The 20207-nt window shown below is 44.3% G+C and overlaps 1 protein-coding gene across 3 annotated transcripts in view; it reads right to left on the minus strand.

Moving 5' to 3' along the window:
* The window catches only part of CLCN1 (chloride voltage-gated channel 1), a 29534-nt gene extending 12935 nt beyond the window's left edge, over window positions 1-16599 (minus strand). The window contains exons 1-12 of one of the 3 annotated variants that reach the window (XM_080932252.1): window positions 16319-16599; window positions 13455-13575; window positions 12977-13108; window positions 12270-12398; window positions 11967-12100; window positions 10689-10766; window positions 9480-9558; window positions 4835-4960; window positions 4444-4528; window positions 4164-4265; window positions 3786-3870; window positions 3410-3559 (exon numbers count right to left, since the gene is read on the minus strand). In XM_080932252.1, coding sequence (XP_080788378.1) covers window positions 3410-3559; window positions 3786-3870; window positions 4164-4265; window positions 4444-4528; window positions 4835-4960; window positions 9480-9558; window positions 10689-10766; window positions 11967-12100; window positions 12270-12398; window positions 12977-13108; window positions 13455-13575; window positions 16319-16498 — 1401 coding nt within the window. In that variant the 5' untranslated portion in view covers window positions 16499-16599. The remainder of the gene's footprint in view (window positions 1-3409; window positions 3560-3785; window positions 3871-4163; window positions 4266-4443; window positions 4529-4834; window positions 4961-9479; window positions 9559-10688; window positions 10767-11966; window positions 12101-12269; window positions 12399-12976; window positions 13109-13454; window positions 13576-16318) is intronic. The other 2 variants (XM_080932250.1, XM_080932251.1) reach the window with 2 other exon arrangements.
* Window positions 16600-20207: the final 3608 nt, after the last annotated feature.

Here is a 20207-nt window from a genome sequence, read left to right on the forward strand (position 1 = left end):
TGGGTTTATCTGAAAGCTCCAGTGATACAGATGGTGGGCAAGGGATAGGTCTGATTTTGAAGCATAAAGCAGATTGTCTTTCCAGATAAGTGGAAATCCACATTCAGGGGTGCTGAACCTATCAACTCCCATGGCACAAAGAGGGTGACTGAAATTAGCAAATTTTTTTGGGGTGGCTATCAGTACATAAAGAAAAAAAAAAAAAAAAAAAAAAAACAAGAGTCCTGTGGCATACAAGCAAGTTCTAAGGTTTTCAAGACCCAGTTCTAAAGAAATGAGAAACTAGAAACTTATTATTACTGACTTCATTATATTTATACCCATCACAAGGAGAACTAATATGAAAATCAGGCAAAAAGGCTCCCATAGGGCCTCAGGCTATACTAAAACTCAACAACCACAGGCAATGGTGTTAACCTCAGTAAAAGGGAGCAGAGATGATAGAACTGTATCACGGTCATGGAAAATCTCTTCATGTACCACATGATGACACTTAGCACATCTTGAGACTGGGGAAGGCAGGGAAGTAGAACACATCCCTTTCACCAATATTAAGAAGCAGTTGACCTGAGAGTGTTAACCTCCCCTTCTCTGATACTGCCAGAAGGCCACACGAACATGGACTAGATTTCAAATCTAATTGTGAAAAGTACTACTAGCCCCTGCTTTGGACTGATCACAACTGAAAGTTCATCTCGGTTGTGAGTTCAAGGGGGTGAGGACCTAATCCAGCTGTGGTGCTTTGAAGTGGAGGCTTTCGAAATTTGCTAGGATTAGACAAGACACTGGGACAAAACATTAGTGATGGCTTCCTGGCAGCTTTCTGAGGAGCAAGAACAGAGGAACGCAAACACAGGTGCTTCTTGCTGTTTGCGATGTGATGTTCCTCACAGTTTAGGATTCTGTTAGCAAGAGCACCATTCCTGGTGTGAGTCTGTAACCTTGGATGTCCAGAACTGTGAGGCAAAAGTTATTCTTTTCCCTTACAAGGTGGCTTACCTCAGATATTTAATTAGAATAAGGAAAAACAGATGGATATAAGTACTTCTTTATTTTAATTTGGCTACATGTTCTATTTTTCACATTTGAAAAAAATAAGGGTACTGTTGTGAGGGCAATGATTAGGTAATGAAAATGCTGGGAAGCAGTGACTGGGAAAACTGAATTTGCAGCAAGGAATACTTTTGTAATCAGAAGTATTAAAGAATATTGTAGATCTTCTATAAACTGTTGGATTTGAAATCTAGCCCCAAATGTGTTTCTTTTTCTTATACACTTACAATATAAATGTTCTCCAGGATAGAACTCAGTGAGAAGTTAATTATAGTGACATACAGATGAATCCTTCCATGTCATCCAAGTGGGGTTCTGAAAATAAGCTTAATTTGGGGAAGACATATAACTTGAAATCTGGGGCTGTGGATAAGGTAAGGAGTAAGTGTTAAGAGATATTTTATTTTTACAAAATTTTAAAAAGATCTTGATATTTTGGCAGTCTACAGAACCCCAAAGGTAACATACAACTTAGATAAAGCTGTATTATTATTGGATAATAGATTCTGAAATACTATCAAAACATGGACTGGGTTCTTGCAGATGGGCTGTAGATTCAACAGTCATGCAGAGTTATTGTTTTGGGGCTCCTGCTATAATCTCAGCAGGAGAAGACAAGTTTAAGGAGCGCTGCATTACAAAATACGACCTACCAGTAGAGAAAGCCAGAACTTACACATTAGAGAAGACAAGAACTACAAAGTCCAGACACTGAATCCTTAATAAGATTCTTGGAATATTTTCAGGAAGAATTAGCATTCATTTTGAAGAAAGAAACAGAAAGGGTAAAATAAAGTATCCAAAATATGGATTAGGCTAGTTCACCATCAGTGAGGGAGTTGGGAAAGAAGAAATCCACAGCACACCCTGGGAGCCTAAGCTTGAGATCTGAGACCTAGTGTGTGAAGTGGCTGGCATCTTTAATAATAGTATCATTGAAAAGCACATTAACAACAGCAGAAAACTAGAAAGTACAAAACTAGCCAAAAGCCAATGACCAAGAGTTATGTACTTGGCACATGGTATTTCATAGAATTTATTAAATAAGTGAAGTCACTGTCTTATAAGAACAATACCAAAATAACTTAGTGGTTCATATATTTGTATTATATAAAAGTATCATAAAAGAGCAAGGTATTGAAAAGCAGAATTTGGGCTGGGCAGAGATACCCATAAGAACCCCAGTACCCAGAGAGGGTGCTTCTTTGAGTTGGGGAGTCACTAACAATGGACACCCAGAAAGATGTTCAACCACCAGAGCAGCAGCCAATGAAACATATTTGTGGACAGTGTCACACCCAAGATGAAATGCAATCCAGGGATCCATCCAGGGATCCAAGCAGATGCAGAGAATGTGGACACAGAATAACGAACAAGAAAAGGGCTAAAAGATCAGTGGTTTTTGATGCTTGATGAAACGGGGAGCACATCCATACATTTGCCTCACGGATGTTTCTCTTTAATGTATAGCATTTAACTTAGTTTATGACTACAACTGTACACCTATGATTTTATTTTAGAAATGCAATTGTATTTTAATACTTTGTATAAAGGAAATTTTGCTTCAAAAATATCCCAATAAACATAGGAAATACTGGTTTGATTATTTAAGGCATGTTATTAGTAAAAGAGAAATAATAAAAAAAAATTAGACAGTCCTCAACTATGTAAGTATCATAATCAGGTCTGAGAATTTAAAACAATTTGTACAAGATAATAATGTGAAGCGTCTACATTTATAATCTGTGATAGACCTAAAAAGGAAAGGATGTAAAGGTAGCAGCTTTTATCTCCTAATTAAAGTTAGAAAAACTGCTCTAGTCTAGAAAAAAACCTTATGCTCTCACTGCCTGAATAGAGAATAATTACATTTATAAAAATTATTTATAGTCTTAATAAGGTTGATTTGGTATTTCATCACCTTCAAAATTCTAGAAAAGAGATGAGAGAGATTTGTGTGCAAATCACCTGGAAGTGAATAACAAATCCGTGGAGATTAAATATCTAATTATCTAACATGTGGGAGGAATCTGGTTAATTGGTCTGGGGTTTTTACACAGTTATCTACATCGCTAAACTCTGTCTTGCTCAAACTGACTTGACTGCTCTGATGCCTTAAAAAGATAACAAGGGAAACTAACTACTAAAAGGGTTATTACGATTATGGTGAACATCATTATGTTGACAAAAATGGAGCAATTAAGCTACATCCTGGTTCATTTTGATAGACAGGAAACTTCTGCTGTGCTTTCCTCCTGATTTGTCTAGGTTGGACACAGCATATGAAGTTGTATCCCTCCTGTACAAGGCCTGGAAATAGACAGAAGCTTAGAGGAGCTGTAGGGGGGCAGGATACCTTCATGACAAAGAAGAGGAGGATGATGATGACCACGTTGACCTGGGGGTGAATCCACACAGCTGACTGGCCCAAGCTTTTGGGGTCACCTATGTGCTTTACCCATGTGTTGTTGTCAAAGAGGGTACTGATGGCTTCACGGGGCATCAGCTGTGAGGGAAGAAGCAGAGCAGACATGTTTTCCATGAATGTACTGTATGTTCTGTGTTAGAGAACGCATCCCCAGCCTCGTTTGTCCAGAACTCTTTTTGTTCCTTTCTCTGAGAGAGTCTACCCTTGGGCAAGCTCCAAGTGTGAGCAGTTGCCCACTCTTGGCTTCGATCCAGAGCTGCAGGTCTGCGCTAACCCCTTGCTCTTAGATACTCCTAGAGCTGACCTCTCCAGCCATGAATTGACCCATTCCTGGTGGGAAGGTGAGTGAGGCGATGACAAAGGTGACGATTCCAGGATATAGCAGGCGGCTGAAAACGAAAAGAAGAGTTAGCTCTATTCCCTACTGAGCCAGCCAACAGTGCAGCCACACTCAGCTGCCAAGCTGTTGTTTCCCACAGTCTTCTACTCATTTCAGCAACGCATATTCTCTTGGTCAAGAAAGTGATCACTTGGGAAGAGCCTGCACAGCTAGCCCTACCCACAGTCTGAGCTTCCCAAAGCTGTACACAGCAACTCCTCCTAAAGGCATTCACCTAAAGGAGGAACTGCTGGGGGAAATCCGAAGGTAAGTGTTCAGGGCAAGGGAAGGGCAATGACTCACTGCTTAGCAAGAAACTGGCTGAGAGCCTTGTGCTTTCGGACACCGAGCATGACTTGGCGATGCAGATAAACGAAAACGGCTCCCAATAACCCGCAGCAAATCCTAAGGGTGCAAGTCACAGGGCTGGAGACTCTTGACCCAGACTCTGTAGGGAAGCAGACCAGCAGCTTCCCCTTCTCTAACTACCCAGCTGCCTTATGGTTAACCCATACTTTGATTTATTCCCTCCACAGCTTCTTCTTGGTCCACAGCCACACCCAGAAAGAGTGGTCCCACTAACCCGATGACAGCAAAAGCTGGGAGTTCCTTCAGGTCAAAGGGGAAATCCATTCGGAAATTAGTTCTGAACAGAGCAGTAATGGTGACTGTAGGACACAAAGGCAGCATTAGGGTGGGAGCTCACAGTAGCCGACAGGAGAGGAAGACAAGGGTCAAGATATCTTCCCTTCTTTCAATCCAACCTCTTCTCTCCCACTGAATTTTCATTTTTTCCTACTAGCAGCTCTCCATGGTTATATTCTCTATACCATGATCTAATTCCTCCCTGGACCCCGAGCCTTGCCCTTGCTTCCCAGACAACACAATCCATTGTTTGTCTGAAGTGCCCCATAGTTTCTGCTGCTTTACCACCACCCTAATTTCATACCACCTCTGCTGAGTCTTCCTGTTACCTGCATCCTTGTTCCACACCGCCAGGACACGGAACACGAAGGCACTGAATGTGGCTGCAAAGAATCCTCGCCAGTAATTCCGAACAGCAAAGTAGGTAGAGGTGACCTCGATGCTAAACAGCACTCCTATGGGGCAGGGAAGCAGGTCAGGTGCAGACACCCACACATCCCACTGCTGAGACTTCAGGAGCTTCAAATGAATGGTGAGTCTGTGGAGCACCAGCAAAAGTGGCATTTTCTTGTTCCTTACTCTAGCCACATACTTATCTACGGAGGCTTTTTCTACTCCCAGCCCAGGATTGTGGACCAATGAGCTACGGAGAAGATGGGAAATGGATAGGCTCTTAACTCCTTGAACTTCAAGCTCAAGTATCTTTGTACTTAAATTATAGGACTGAGTGGGGTTCACAGCTGTTGAATATCCATGGAGATTTATGGAAAGATGAAACAGTTCAGCAGAATTATTAAAAGGGAAGAAGCTTCCAGAGCAGGTAGTCAGCATTATTGACAAAGAGGCTTCAGGTCTTGAATATTCCTTGACATCCCTTTTCATTTTCCTATTGCTCCCTCCAACCAAGGGCAAGTTTATGAGAAATAAGAAAAACAGGATAGAACATTATACATGTCTACAGGATTCAAAAAAAAAAAAAGAAAGCAGAGAAGCATTCCTAATAATGATGATGATACAAAATATGACGCACAAGGACCAAGGCCAGGACAACCAAGGTGAGAAGAAGGTAAACTATCATGCTGAGCAAGGTGAGTGGGGTAAGAAGGAATGGCAGCTAGCAGTCACTAGCTCTTGTTCTAAGGGGAGAGGCTCAAGCCAAAAGTGAGGCGGGCAAGTGTAGCATATACAAGAAGTTCAGCCAAAGGAAGCAATGCTAATGAGGCCATAGAAGCACCCTTTGCAACAACAAAGAAAAGTATCTGAAGGCTTTAGAATAAAGGGATTGATCTTTGATTAGGTCATCAATGATGCAACCTTAACCTTAGCTAAGCCTCTTCCATGTCAAACAGGACAGAGGACTGAGACAAAGCGGAGGACCAGCCCAACAGGAAAACAAAACAAAAACAATGCAAACTTTGTCCTTTTCTCATGATGTACATTATTGGTCTGCTCAAGGCCCAGCCATTCCCTCCATATTCAGACAGCTGCTCCCATAATAAGGATTTTCTTCTCCCTATCCTGTATTTAAAAGTCACATCTCTCAAATCCCTCCTGATCTCCAACATTTCGTTAGCAAGGGACAGTGACTAGTCACACTGAGTTTATGTACTAAGGAGATGGTAGCTGAGGGTTATTTTATTTTCTCATGGAACCAAAACTGTTTTGGCAGAGGATTTCTCTGGTATCGCCTTCTCTAGAAAGCCATCCTCAATCTTCCTTGTCAAGTAGAAAGCATCTGTTTCTCATCCTACTCTCTCAGTATTTTGGATTATTGTATTTTCCACTTTCAAATGTAGCTACTGTTCACACTACTAGGTTTTCTGGGATTGGAGGTTCCTTAGGAACTGGGCCCTGGCCCCGTGGTGAGCACCCATCTGGGTTTCAGTGCCTATTGCGAGGGGATTTCAAAGGATGGGGCTGAGTAATGAAGAGCTATGCCTGACACACTTCCTGCCCTGCTTTTTACATCCTAAGGGCAGAAGTCCACAGTGTGAATCACGCTGCCATAACAAAAGTAGAACCAGCTTTGTTCTGCCTGAGTGCAATTATCCAACTTATATTTTAAAGCCGTTTCCCTCCATGATGAAGACCTGGGAGACGTTTCTGCAGCAGGTCTGTCACAGTGTGATCGGGAGTGAGAGCTATCGTTCGTGTTAGCCCGACACGAACATAAAATATGCTACTAAAAGAAAATAGCTTTAAAAGCAGGAGCAGCAGTGAAAACTCTGGTGTCTTAGATCTGGAACTGCTCTCTGCTTCCATGGTTTTCTTGTCTGGTTCCCATGCCACACCTCTGCCAATGAAGGCACCGCTCCTGGTCTCGGTCTCCTGCTACTCGCAAACACAGTATCTTTCCCAATTTCCCTTATGCCTGTGGCAGTGGCCATGGATACTGATTAGATTCAACTCAGTTCCTGGAATGTAGACTCATCAATGCACCTGCCTATTTTATATCTGGCCATGCCACAGAAACTTTGAGATAAATTCAATATCTCTAGGTAAAAATTTTCCCTTCCCCTCCAGACCCAGTTCACTTCCTGAGTCCTATCTCACGTTTGCTGATATCAGTATCTATTGCATTGCCAGCACTGTGAGCCTGGATATTGGCATAGAACTCACCCTCCTATCTTCACAGAATATCAGCCACCAGGCAGCATCAGTATGACTTGATCCCACTCGAGTTTCTCAGCCCCTCCTATATCTCCTTTGTTGCCCAATTCTGCCTGTCATCATGTAGAATCAGGACAAGGACAATAGTCTTCCTTGTTAATCTTAGATCAATCCTGTTAATCCACAGCCAACTCTATCCTGTATACTTGTGCCAAAGGGATTGGATAGGCAGGCTGAGCTAACCATGTCACTTCCTTGTAAATCCTTCCATGGTTTCACTTCACCCATGACAATACTTCTCAAAGTCAGTTTCATGAGATGATACAAGTCCCATGACTTGTTTCTACAAAGATGGCTTGGCTGAAAATGCTGTTTGCAGCCACCCTTGGTACACATTAATGCATTCCAACAGGTCATGTTCTCATTGCCTGTCCAGTTCATTTGTTTTTAACTAGTTATTTATTCCTTTTAATTTTGCATTTTTCTAACCACCTGGAACTTGCAGTGGGTTTTCACCCATTACATCTATTAACACTGGGAAAAACTGTGCTCTGAAAAACATATCTGGGCAAATCCTACCTTAGAGAATAAAGCTTGTGTTATTCTGCACGACTTCTGCAGACCTTCATGATTCAGGCCCATTTATCTGCTCTGACTCACTTCCTATTATACTTCGGCATTCTCCTTAGTACTACTTAATTCTGTAACAGCAGGTATTGATGATGATACTGTCCATGCTGCTCAGGGTTCCTTTCCTCTCTTTAGGCCTCTACTTCCTAATTACACCCATGGCGAACAATGTCTCTTTCGTAAAGCTTCACAGGCTCCCCCAGGCTGCCCTGGAGGTTCACTGCACTTTGCTTAGGAAGCCACATGGTCACTTAGCTGCCTGCAATGATCTGTGTGCCTGTTTCCCTGAGCTCCTTGAGAGTGCAGGACAAACCCCACTACCTGGCACACACTGGAAGCAAAAGGGCTTTGGTTGTTTCCGTAGGATGATGAATTATATTACTTTGATTAGTACAAGGAATTAGAAGTTGCCTATGTTGTGAATAAACAATCTCAACAGTACATTTGTTTTCTTCTCAGTTATTTTATAATCACAAAAAAGAATCAAGTCTGCCACCTACAGATAGGTTTGTCATTTGCTCCATAATGCAAACAGCCTGAGCATAGCTCCTTCACTTAAAAGTGCTTTGTGATTTCCTGTATCAAGTGCAATGCCTTACTATAACTTTCCTAAGGTAAGTAAGCCACAAGGCCAGAACTCCTTATAAACTGCAGTTTCAGGAAGAGAATGCAGATTCCTTTCACTTTAAAATGCTTCCGATAACCAAAAAGAGTCATAAATTCTGCTTTTATTTGGAAGGCCAAGGGGTAAATAACAGTCTGTGTATAAATATAGTGTGAATGTCTAACGTGCAGAAACTCAAACTCACTACTATTCACTGACAGGGGCTAATGGCGTCAATGACTGGAGCTGACAACAGAAATGTAAAGAGGATGCCATGCTGACCATGCTTCCTGGATACCCCATACGGCGTGCTTCCACCATATGAGAACAAGACATACAGAATATGCTTTCATTAATTTTAAACGCTCACCATACATCCTAGAAGAAAAGAGGCTTTTAGCTACTGGTTGTTTAAGAAGCACATGCCCTTCGATAGCTGCATTTCTTCAATTATCAACATCATCATCTGGGACTTCAGTGAATGAGCCATACATTCCCTGCTCTGCTGACATAGTTTCAACTCAATATTGATCAGGGAAGAAAGAGGTCTGCCTTTTGTGACCATGTCCTGTCACTACTAACCTACAATATCATTTTTTCTTATATGGATAGAAAAAGTTAAACCCACTTTTAAGTTGCTGGTGCATGAAAAATAACTTACTCTAAAGCTCCCGTAAGTACTTCCCATTCTACAGCTCATGATTAATCTATACACAGTCTACTGAAATCCCAGTATCTTTAATAAAACAAAAGGGGTAAGCTTTCCCTTGGAGAAGAAAGTACACAGAATCACTTGTTACAGAACAGTATGTGTAAAGCAAAAGTCTTGGAAATGCAAAAAGGCTTTTTCGTAAGTGGAGACCAGGAGAACTGCTGGGATTCTAATATCTGGCTTTGCATGTGCTGCTAACATGCCCCTGCTCTAATTACTGGTCTTCCTACACTGCTCTACTGAACCGCACTCATAGTATTAGGTGGGAATTCATGTAAAATGGTTAGAAGAAGGCAGAAGGCAGATGATACCTAAGAGCGGCAGTTCTTGTTATAGTGGAAATGGTTAATTGCAGCGCTTGGTGACGCTGACAAGAAACAGCTGGTCGGCTCATGCACTGGGGACAGGGCAGACTTGCCTCCAAGTGGTGTTCCAAAACAGCATCCGACCCCCACGGCACAGCCCACAGTCAGGGTGTCACTGTAATAGTATGGCTGCTACTAGGGAGACAGAGGGAGGGAGAGGGAGGGAGAGGGAGGTAGGGAGGGAGGGAGAAAGGGGGGAGGGAGGGAGGGAGGGAGGGAGGGAGAAGGGGGAGGGAGGGAGGGAGGGAGGCAGACAGACAGGAGGAGAAGGGCAGAGGCAGAGAGAGATGGGCATGGATGGGAAACAAAAAAGAATGAGAGGGCTACATCACAGGAATGAACGCAGTCCCATCATCCTATGATTCCCAGGCCAGGAGAAACTCAATGAGTTTGGCAATCAGGAAGTGACCTTATAAGCCAACAATCCAAAACACATCAAGGAAAATGTTAAGTAAATAGATGCCCAGTAAATGAACAAATACTGATGAACAAAGAGGGCTGAGGAGTAGTAAGAGGAGGCAGGGACGTCACTCCAACAGAAAAGCAGCAGCTGAGAGCAGCCACTGTCAAAAGAGCACTCAACTCTTAGGTAGAAACATGGGTTCCTGGAGCCCAGGCGATCTACAGTCACTCCTTGGTTGCCCACCCTTAAGTCCCTTCAGTGAGCATGGCCCCTCAACCCCACAGCTACAGCAGACACCAACCACCCCTCCACGTCTGGCTTAGGCAACCAAGGTAGGGAGGAAGTGAAACTTGCCTCCAACAGGGGCTGCAAAGTAGCCTCCCACGCCCACTGCACAGGCTGGCACCAGGAGATCAAGCTGCTCAGGCACGGTCTGCAACAGAGAAGCCGACGGGCAAGGCAGGTGGCAGAGGGGGACAGACAGGCGGTATGTAAACCAGGGTGGATGGGTGTCCGGAACCACAGAAAAACGGCCACAGCACAGGAGAAAACATGGAAAGGAACTGACACAGTTCATGTGTGTAGGAAGGTAACATGGGGCAGGCCTGGCTCAGTCACCAAAAGGGCACACAGATCAGGAAGGGACAGACACTAGGAAGACAGACAGAAGCTGGACAGAGGGAATGATATGGCTAGGATCAGCAGGCAGGGACATTGAGAACTGGAGCATGAGTTAGTGAGATGCCGCCTTCAGCACCAAGGCCAGCCCAGAGCAGGCAGCCCTCCCCCTGCTCTCTGCACACACTGAGGGCTTCCTTCTACCAGCTGGTCTCTGATGTGCTGTACTGCCTCATCTTACCTCATAGACACCAGAGAACATGGACATAAACTTGCTGAGGACAGCAGCACAGATGCTGGCAATGTGAACAAAGGGACCCTGGAAGAGAACAGGAGAGACAGGGCTCAGGGATGGAGGAGAAACATGGAGACACCATTGAACCAGAGCTTCCTGCTCCAGGCCAAGGGCTATTTGCTACAAATGAAGAAGCCAGACAAAAGTTTTGCCTTAAAGGAGCCTCAATCGAGGAAGGAAGAGATGAAAGATCAGTGTGCTATTAGATAATACCATGGCCTAAGAAACAAAGAAAGAGGAGCAAGGCAAAAGAGGCAAGGTGGGAACTTGGAGAAGGTGGCCTTCCCTGGCCAATCACCACCCAAGTTTGTCCCTTAAGGAATAATTTCATGAGTGCCCAGGGGTCCTGAGTGGGACCAGCATGGCATGGCAGAAAGATGTGGGAATGCCTTATAATCCAAGCACAGAGTTGCAGGAAGGCTGTGGGGCTGGACACCCAGACAGACACGAGGAAGTGGATCAGCCTGGGGCTGGCCAACTGTTGGGAGGAGTGAAGATCTTATATTAAGTGATATGGAAAGCTCTCAGGAGTGTCTTGACTAGAGGTCAGAAGCGTCCAATTCCACTTTGAAAGATGCTTTGGCTACTGTGCAGAATGGTGCTGGGGGCAGGGGGTGGCAAGTGTGGTCACAGGGAAGAATCTGATGGAGCCTAGCTGGCAGCTTGAAGGAAGAAGTCTCATTTTAGATCTCAGTTTTCTCATGGCAAAATAATGGGGAAACCCAAGGACTGTGCTGATTTTAAGGCCAGCCTGGGCAACATAAAAGTTCCAGGTGAGCCTGAGCTACAGACTATTTCAAACAAGCAAACAACCAAACACAACCCAACAATACGCAGTAAATAAATAAATAAATAAATAAATAAATAAATAAATAAATTAATTAATTAATTAATTAATTAAAAAAGACTAGAAGATTGGCTCAGATTATGTAGAGGGCAGATGTTTTCTAGAGACATTCTGGTTGTTATAACTTGGGTGTGATACTGGTATCCACAGTCAGAAGTCAGGGATAATGCTAGCATCTCAGTGGTCAGAGCAATACCCCTGCTCCCAGCAATTTTCCAGCCCTAAGCCTTACTTATGCCCAGTGGAGGGGCGGGTGTAAGGTTCCTCAGCTCTAGTAGGAACCAGGGTGACAGACTCCCAAGGCTTCCCCGTTACTGCCCTTTGGCCCTAGCCGAGTCAGTCAGCTCTGCCATCCCTTCCCTCGGCTGTGCACTTACCTCTTTCCCCACAGGGATGCCACTGCCCAGCCCAGCTGTCAAGGCCACCACCTTGGCTACAAAGGCCTTGAGTGTGAGGTATTCCTTCAGGACAACACCACGAAGGATTGTCTTCATCTCAGGAATTCCAGAGCCTAAACAGGTTAAAAACGGATGACATACGTATGAGTTCATGCTAGAGGTTAAATGGGAGGGGAAAGTGGAGATGGGAAAGGAGATAACCATGTTGAGGAGGAAGGGGGCAGTTCAGAGTGGGAGGCCTAGAAAAAAACTAGACTTCATCATCTTATAGAAAGTACTCACCCACAGCCTGGGGAGAGATGAGTTGGCAAAAGAGGGCACTGAAGAGGATGAGGATGAGCGGGAAGGTGACCCAGGCCAGGTACTGCAGGGGAAGGCTGGGCTGCATCTGGGCATAGGTCCACTTGTAGGCTGTAGGAACACAGACCCTGGGTCAGGTGGAATTGAGGAAGGGTCGACAGTAGGACAGTGAGATCATCTCATCACCACCCTCACATTCACACCATCAGATAGCATGCCAGCTTGCTCTTGTGCCTGGGCATCTTGTTTGCCTGGCTCCAGGGCATTCCTTTCACTGTACATGTAGAAACTCTGAGCTCAGGTTGTTAGCTATCTGTCCAAGTTCCCTCTAGCTGTGGTGCAAGTCCCAGTTGAGTAAGAAGTAGCACTTGGCTAGTGGCCATAGGGTAATGACAACAGAGGGGCTCCTAAGGCTTAGAAACTTCAGTGATGAGACTGAAGAATCCTAGGAAAGCTGCACATGTCAGTAACCCTGTTAGAGGGGCACTTACAGTGTGCACAGCAGCTGGCGAGAAAGGCCTGAGTAGTGTTAAGGTTCTTGATAACTTTAGTTTTATCTGGAGCCAGAGTTACACCTGATCATTCCTGCACCATGCTCAGCCCAAACACACCTGGTCTACTCTATGAAAGAACTCAGAAATAGTTTCCATATGGAAAAGGTAGAGGACAGCAGTCCAGGGAGAACCTACCCTGAAGGCTCTTGGCACTAACATAGTCCATGCACCAGCTGACTAGAGCCATCAGTAGGCCCAGGAGCACGAGAAAGATCCAATCTTCCCCCAGCTTCCTTCTCAGCACACGTCCCAGGCGATGGACACAATCTAGGGAAAGGGAAGGGTAAAGAAGGAAGAAAGCAGCTCTCTACTCATTTCTTTGGGAGCAGGCTGAGGAGTGGAGGTAGGAGTCATCTCTTTATGTCTCTGCCAGTTGCTGTCCCTGTCATTCCAGAAAGTACTACAACCCTACTCCTGTAATGTTCTTGTAAATGCAATGTCCATGTAAAACTCTTCTTTCTTATGGTTGGGAAAGAAAATAGAAGCCAATGTGTGTGTGTGTGTGTGTGTGTGTGTGTGTGTGTGATGGGAGATGTGTAATGAGACATCCAGGTTATTCTCCCAATTCCTGTACCTCCTATTCCAGTTTCCTTTATTCCTCAGTCCCCATCACCTTGACATTTAGAATAGTGGTCCTCATCCAAGCTGTCCACGGTTGAACTGGAGCCCGTCTTCTTAGGCATTGCCCTGTCTTGTGCCTTATATGAATATTGTTCTTTGTGATGGCCGTATATCTGTATGAATAAAGAGTGGTCAGTGTCTATCTTGCAGAAGAGTCATAAAGAGTACAGAAGGGACTGCATAGACTTAGATTTACAGAGAAAAGAAGACCTGTTTTGAATCCTGGGCATTAAAGGTTGCATGCAGAGTACTTTACCGTCTTCACTTCTCAACTCTCTTCTGTCCACTCACACGTTTCTGTTTGCCATGGCTCTTCCATGCCTGCTTTTGTTCCATCATTACTCCCAACCCAGACATGTCTTGGTCCATAGTAGCTTTTATCAACAAACTTAACTCCTACTCAGAAGTGAAGGTACTAAGAACTATGTGGAAATTACTCATCCGTACCAGGCAGCCATTTCCTGTATTATCGTGTGTCCTGCATGGCTCTGTATTTCTGTTACCCCTGCACTGACCTACCGTCTCAGGATCCCAACTTAGATACACAGAGTCCACAGTAACCTAGCTGATGATATGTTACATATAACTATATAGTTATATAATGATATAGTAAATGTAGTTATAAATTTACAGTGCTGGATGGTATCTGCTGTGTTTTGCCTGGGTATGCTTGTCTGCCTTGAGACACTCAGCTTCCTTATTAAAGTTGTACAAAGCCCATCCATCTCACACCCCATAGCTTGTATGTACAGACAGGAACTGGGTTCAAGAATACAAGTTAAATTACAAGTGAGCTAACTGGGTCCCACCAACAAGAGGGCCAACCTATCCCTGCTAGCATTTGTGCTTGTGAAGGATGTATAAGAGTGCTAATCACTTCATGGTGGCACCACACACTCTACGCTAACTCATCATCTGGGGCCAGGTCAACCCAGGCCATGATTCTGGGACAGCCTGGGTAGAAGAGATCTTATTTCATAATATGAGCAGCAGTTTGATGTTTTGGTCCTGAGCAGGCACATACCATCCTGCTCATGAGGAAAGCATTGTTTCTCTTCAAACTCTACCTATAAGCCCAGAGCCAGAAAATACTGTTAGCTGGTGGTGCACAGCTTTACCCCAGCACTCAGCGGGCAGGACTGGCAGATTGCTGCGAATCTGAAGTCAACACTGTCTACACAGAGAGTTCCTGGCTATGGATACATAGTAAGATTCATTCTCAAAAACAAAGGAAGTCAGAAAATATTTCCCTTGAATATCAACTCTTGGGATTGTCTTAGTGCTCCGACGTGCATACTGGGAGAAATGAGGAAACAGTGTGCTTGGTCCCTTCTAACACGCAGGCTGGGAAAATACTGCTAAGAGCAAGATGCATTCTGTTGGTCTAGGAGTAACCACCACATCATGACAGATTTAGATTAGGGAGAAGCAAAAGCCCAAATGTACAAGTGACAAGATAAATGTCTGCAAAGTGTCGAGAATCCTCTAGTGTGTGCAGAACTGAGGTGGGAAGGTAGGGGGACAAAACTATCTTGACGAAATGCTGATGGCTATCCTGAGAGCTGCACACCACTCTAGTTTCTGTGTAAGTATAGTGTTTTCCCTCATAAACGTTAGACAAGAAGAAGCACATGACATTCCTGCTTGCTTTCAAGGTGGGTTGGAATCTGGATGAACTCTACTCCCAAACTAAACTTGCTATTCTTCCTTTGGCCAAGTGTCCTGTCACCAGGAACTGCTCTAACTCACTGGACAGTGGTGGTGCATACCTTTATTCCCTGCACTCCGGAGGCAGAGCCAGGTGGATCTGTGAGCTCTAGGCCAACTCGATTGACAGAGCTAGTTCCAAGACAGGCAAGGATACACAGAGAAGCCCTGTCTTGACAACCAAAAGCAAAAAGAGAAGTGCTCTAATAGCACTTTTGCCCAAGTGGTCAGCCAGCCTTCTTCAAAAGTGACCAGCACTGGGGTGAGAATGAGCTGTCTGACATTTATAGCCCGCTCAACACATCTCCCTCCCGACTGTGTACATACATACCCTTAGCAACTGCTCAGAGAACAGATCCCCATGACCCGGGTGCTGACACCACCTACACAGCCCACCTCCAGGTTCTCAGCCTGACTCCAGGAGCCACAGCCCTGTCAGCAAAACTTCTAAAGTCTGATCTCCTTCCCAGACTCCTTCCATTCTCTTCCACTCTGCATTCTCTGCAGTTAAGAGGTACATTCACTTATATTAATCATGGCCTGTAAATTTCCCAAGGCAGTTGATTTTGTCTTCCTTATCTTGTGCCCAAACCTATCTATCTCTGTTCTAGTTGCCCATATACCACTGATCCCCAAGCCCTGGAGGGTAACTGCCTTTGGACATAGCTCTGCACTTTCTTTAGTGTCTTGTTTCAGAGAAAACGTGTGTGTGCGTGTGTGTGTGTGTGTGTGTGTGTGTGTGTGCATGTGTGTGTATATGTGTGCATGCGCTCATTCTATAGGAGATTATGCAGAGAAAGTTTATGTTGCCTACATGTGGGTGAAGGTAGAGGAGATCCTTATAGCATTTGCAGCTCCTACAAAACCCACTCTGGTTATGTAAGCACATAAGCTTGCACTCTTCATCTAAGTGTGGCTTTGCTGGTTCCCCACATGGTTTGAATATTCTAAAAGCTATGTAAAAGTGCATGCAACTCTTAAGTAAACACACTAAGCTAAGATCTTTAAAAGGATTTCATATATTTCATATATTTACCATTTACTTTTCAAAATAAATTCTGTACCCTCTTCTCACGTAACAACCAATTTTCACTAATCCTTGACCCCAGACAACTGTCTGTTGCTCCCCTTCCCTCCCCAGGACATTACCTGTGTTGGGTGGACATTGTGTCTGGGACCCATGTCCTTTCGGGGCCGGTGCTGAAGGCCCCCATTCTCTGAGGGCAGTCCATAGCTGGTACAGTGTTCAAAGGGCATGTACTGGTACTGGGGGGCACTGCCCCACCAGCTTTGTTCACCTCCATGCCGCTGGGACTGGGACCGCTCCATGTGTCCTCCCCCAACTCCCGGCCAGGCCTTGGCCTGCTTGCTCCTAGTCTCCCCCAATAGCTCCTTAAGCCTTTGCTTTTGACTGTCCCCAAGGCGTCTGGGGCAACATGCCCACCTCTAGCTATTTATAGCTGTCTCTCCATCACATGACCCCCCCCCCCCCCACTGCCACATCTGATCCTTCTGGGGTCGAAGCAGGTGTGAGTGGAGTGTGGGGGTGGGGGTTAGAATGAGAACCTGTGGGACAGTCCAACAGGGAATTCCCTCTGCCAGCCAGCAGCATTGCTCGTTTCCTACAAGGCTCACAGCTCCAGGTTACTAGTGCCTTTATTAAGATCACCAGGACCAGCATGAAAAATTTCCTAGTGAAATTTCTAGGCTGTGCATATAGCTGCGCCTTCCCTGCAGAGCTCCGTGGAAAGCGAGGGGAGAGGTAATGTTGAATGAAGCTACTCAGTGTTTTGGGAACATTAGACAGGTTACTCACCTAGGACAGTAGTGGAGGCCTCTCTGCCATCTCTCCTTGTTGGCTGGGCTGGTTTCAGCTCAGTATCTCTTTAGGATGCATTCAGTCATCATTTTCTCCACATTGATTTCCTAGCTTTCTTCTCCAGCTCTCTGTCCTTGAGTCTGCCAAAGGTGGCTAAAAACACTCCAGTACCTTCTCCTCCATCCCACCCTCATCACCTCTGGGTGTGGAATGTCTCTCATCTCTTAGATATACGTGTTAACCCCACCAGCACCTGAGATCACTAGGGAGGAAATGAGCTCTCAACTGGACTGTGGTGACCACAGCTCTACCAGGGTAGGTTAGCTAACAGGTGGGAAGAGGAAGTAGGTTAGTCATCGGGCAGGTAATAGTAGGAACCCACGAAACAGGACAAGATGGACAAGTAACCTTCTCTTCAAGGTCAAGTACTCTATCAGCTTCTCTTTTTCTAAGACATTCATTCCCTTTCAACTCATTATAGAAGAAACGGAGGCAAACTGAATTTCATCCACCATCAAGAGGGGTCTCTCTGAGAAGTCCAAATTCAGGGACTGAAAGGTTTGCACACCAAATATCTGGTCTGCAATGATTTTGACCCCTTAAATGAGATTGCTCAAAGTGGGAAGACAGACACCACTAAAAGTACCTTTTCTTTTAAAAATTAAAAAAAAAATTAAAAAAAGGATTTAGTTACCTGTCTTTATATGTGCTGTAGTACTCGAGGACAGGTGCTCATGGAGTTCAGAAGAGGGTGTCAAGATGCCCTGCAGCTAGTTTCAGCAATTGTGAATGGTGCTGGTGCATCCTCTAAAAAGCAGTGAGTTCTTTTAACCATTGAGCCAAAAAAAAGTGTGTGTGTGTGTGTGTGTGTGTGTGTTTGTGTGTGTGTGTGTACATTTTGCTTTGGCACATGTGAGGGTCAGAGGACAACTTTTGGGAATTGATTCTCTCTTTCCACCACATGGATTCTGGGACTTGAAGTCAGGTAATTAGTCTCCAAGCACCCTCACACACCTTGAGTTGTCTGGCTGTCAACAGGTGAAGGTATAAAGTAAGTTTACACACATGACTCAGGAGCAAAAACAACAGCACTTTCTTTTTAAAGCACTGTAAGATGTCAGACACTCAAATACTGTGATGGTGTATATACACAAAAGTGCCTTTTCTAGGTGTTGAACATCACGTATGAGAGGGAAATATACATGAAAACCACAATGAGACATCACCCATACCTGTTGGGATGAGTGACAAGGACAGGCTTGGCAAGCACTGGGGAAGATGCAAAGAAATGGGAATCCTTAGGGAACTAACAGTGGGAGAAACTGTCATGGTCCTTATAAGTTAGAAACAGAGTTACTGTCTGACACAGTGGTCCTACTTACGTTTGTACAGAGAAAGGAGAACAAACAAAAGTCTCTCAGATATCTGTGTTCTTTTGTTCACTGTAGCATATTCACAAAAACAAGATACAAAACCACCTCCATGGCTGTCAACAGGTGAAGGTATAAATAAAGTTTACACAGATGACTCAGTGACCAAAAAAGACACTTTCCTTTAGGCAATGTTAAGTAAGATGTTAGACATATTCAAATACTGTGCATGCTATTTATATGCAGAACCTAAGTAGTGAAATACAAACAGACTTGAAGGCCATAGGCTAAGATGGAGTAGGCTTCGGGAGTCCTGGGAAGATGGTGGTCATGGGAACATATCAGCTATTCAGCTGAGTTTTAGAGAGCTAAAGTACATGGTAGCTCCAGTTAACAACACCACACTGTGTACCTGAAATCAGTTAAGGGTAGGTCTCAGGTGATGCCACAAATACACATGGGTAATGTGAGGTGATGGTTCAGAATCTCGATCCTGGGATCATTTTACAATGCATACATGCTAGTATACTTGCACTTTGTGTATCAGTTCTAATTGTCAATTATATACAAGTAAAGCTGAAAATAATAAAAAACACCCTTTCTGGAATCCGTCCTGAGATTACAGGGCTTACAATTCACCCACAAAGATTACAAATGTGGGACAGGAGAGGGAGTAAGGGTCAGATGAAGATAATAGAAAACAGAAATCAAGGGATTCCTAATAAAGACTCCTGGGTATCTTCACAGTAAGACTCCCCCCATCCCCCATTTGTGGAGATTGGCTCTCTGAAGGTAACTACTGTCTTAGGAAACTTTCAGAAACAACTATCAGATGTGATTGCTGCTTCCAAAGTATTCCCGGGCACAGGAGCCCTAAAACAGAGCAGTGTAGTCATGGACTAAGATTTGAAAGCAGAGACTAGCAGGGCTGCCAAGATGAAAACCAAGGACAGTGACAACAGCCAGACTCTCAAAGAGCATGAACATATACAGAAATTCTAGACTGCAGGATTTAAGTCAAACACCTTGTGTTCAAAACTGTAAGGAATTTAAATCTCATGGGCTATCATTTTACAAGAACTAAATTTAAACTGTACCCACCTCTTACTATGATACCTCACTGCACTCAACTGCAATGCAATCAGGTTCTGATTTGGAGGACCCAAGACAGGTTGTGGGTAGTCAAGGCTCCTAAACTTGGATACAAATTCATGCAAGCACATGTGTTCCTCCCCCCTCTGAAAGTTTTAAATTGGCTCCTGTTTCATGATACTAAAGGTTAAAGGCCGTATTATACAGGAAGATGGGGATAAAGGTAGTTGTGTATGAGACAAGATTGTCTTTTCAGCTTATGCTTATTTTCCAATTCCTTACCTCTGTTAGTTTGGCCTCCCCAGTGCATAGGACAATAAATATGACCATAACTTTGTAGTGCTGGGGACTAAAGCCAGGGTCTCACAAATGCTAGTTATAAGCATCCTATCACTGAGCCATATTCTCACCCAAATTATCACCCTGTGTGCAGGAGACAGGCAGTTCATTACAAATAACGCAATGACTCAAGGCAGATAAGGCAATGCCCAAAAGGGTCACACCCTGACCATCTCTCTCTCTTTAAGGCCTTCCAGTGTAGTGTCCACCACTGGTTTCTTTAACCTGTTTCTGTCTTTACGAATACAGTATTTTCCTGGCATCATTACTTTTAACCATTACAATGACTTTTTAAGACACAAACCCTTTCCTTACCTTTAGGTATGGGCAAATGGAGACTAAGCTACCTTAGCCAGTGTCTCACTAAAGACACCACTAAAGGCAGCTCTATCATAAAATCAGATCTATGTGCTCTTAA

This window comes from Micromys minutus (assembly GCF_963924665.1).
Source record: "Micromys minutus genome assembly, chromosome: 18".
NCBI classification, from domain to species: domain Eukaryota; kingdom Metazoa; phylum Chordata; class Mammalia; order Rodentia; family Muridae; genus Micromys; species Micromys minutus.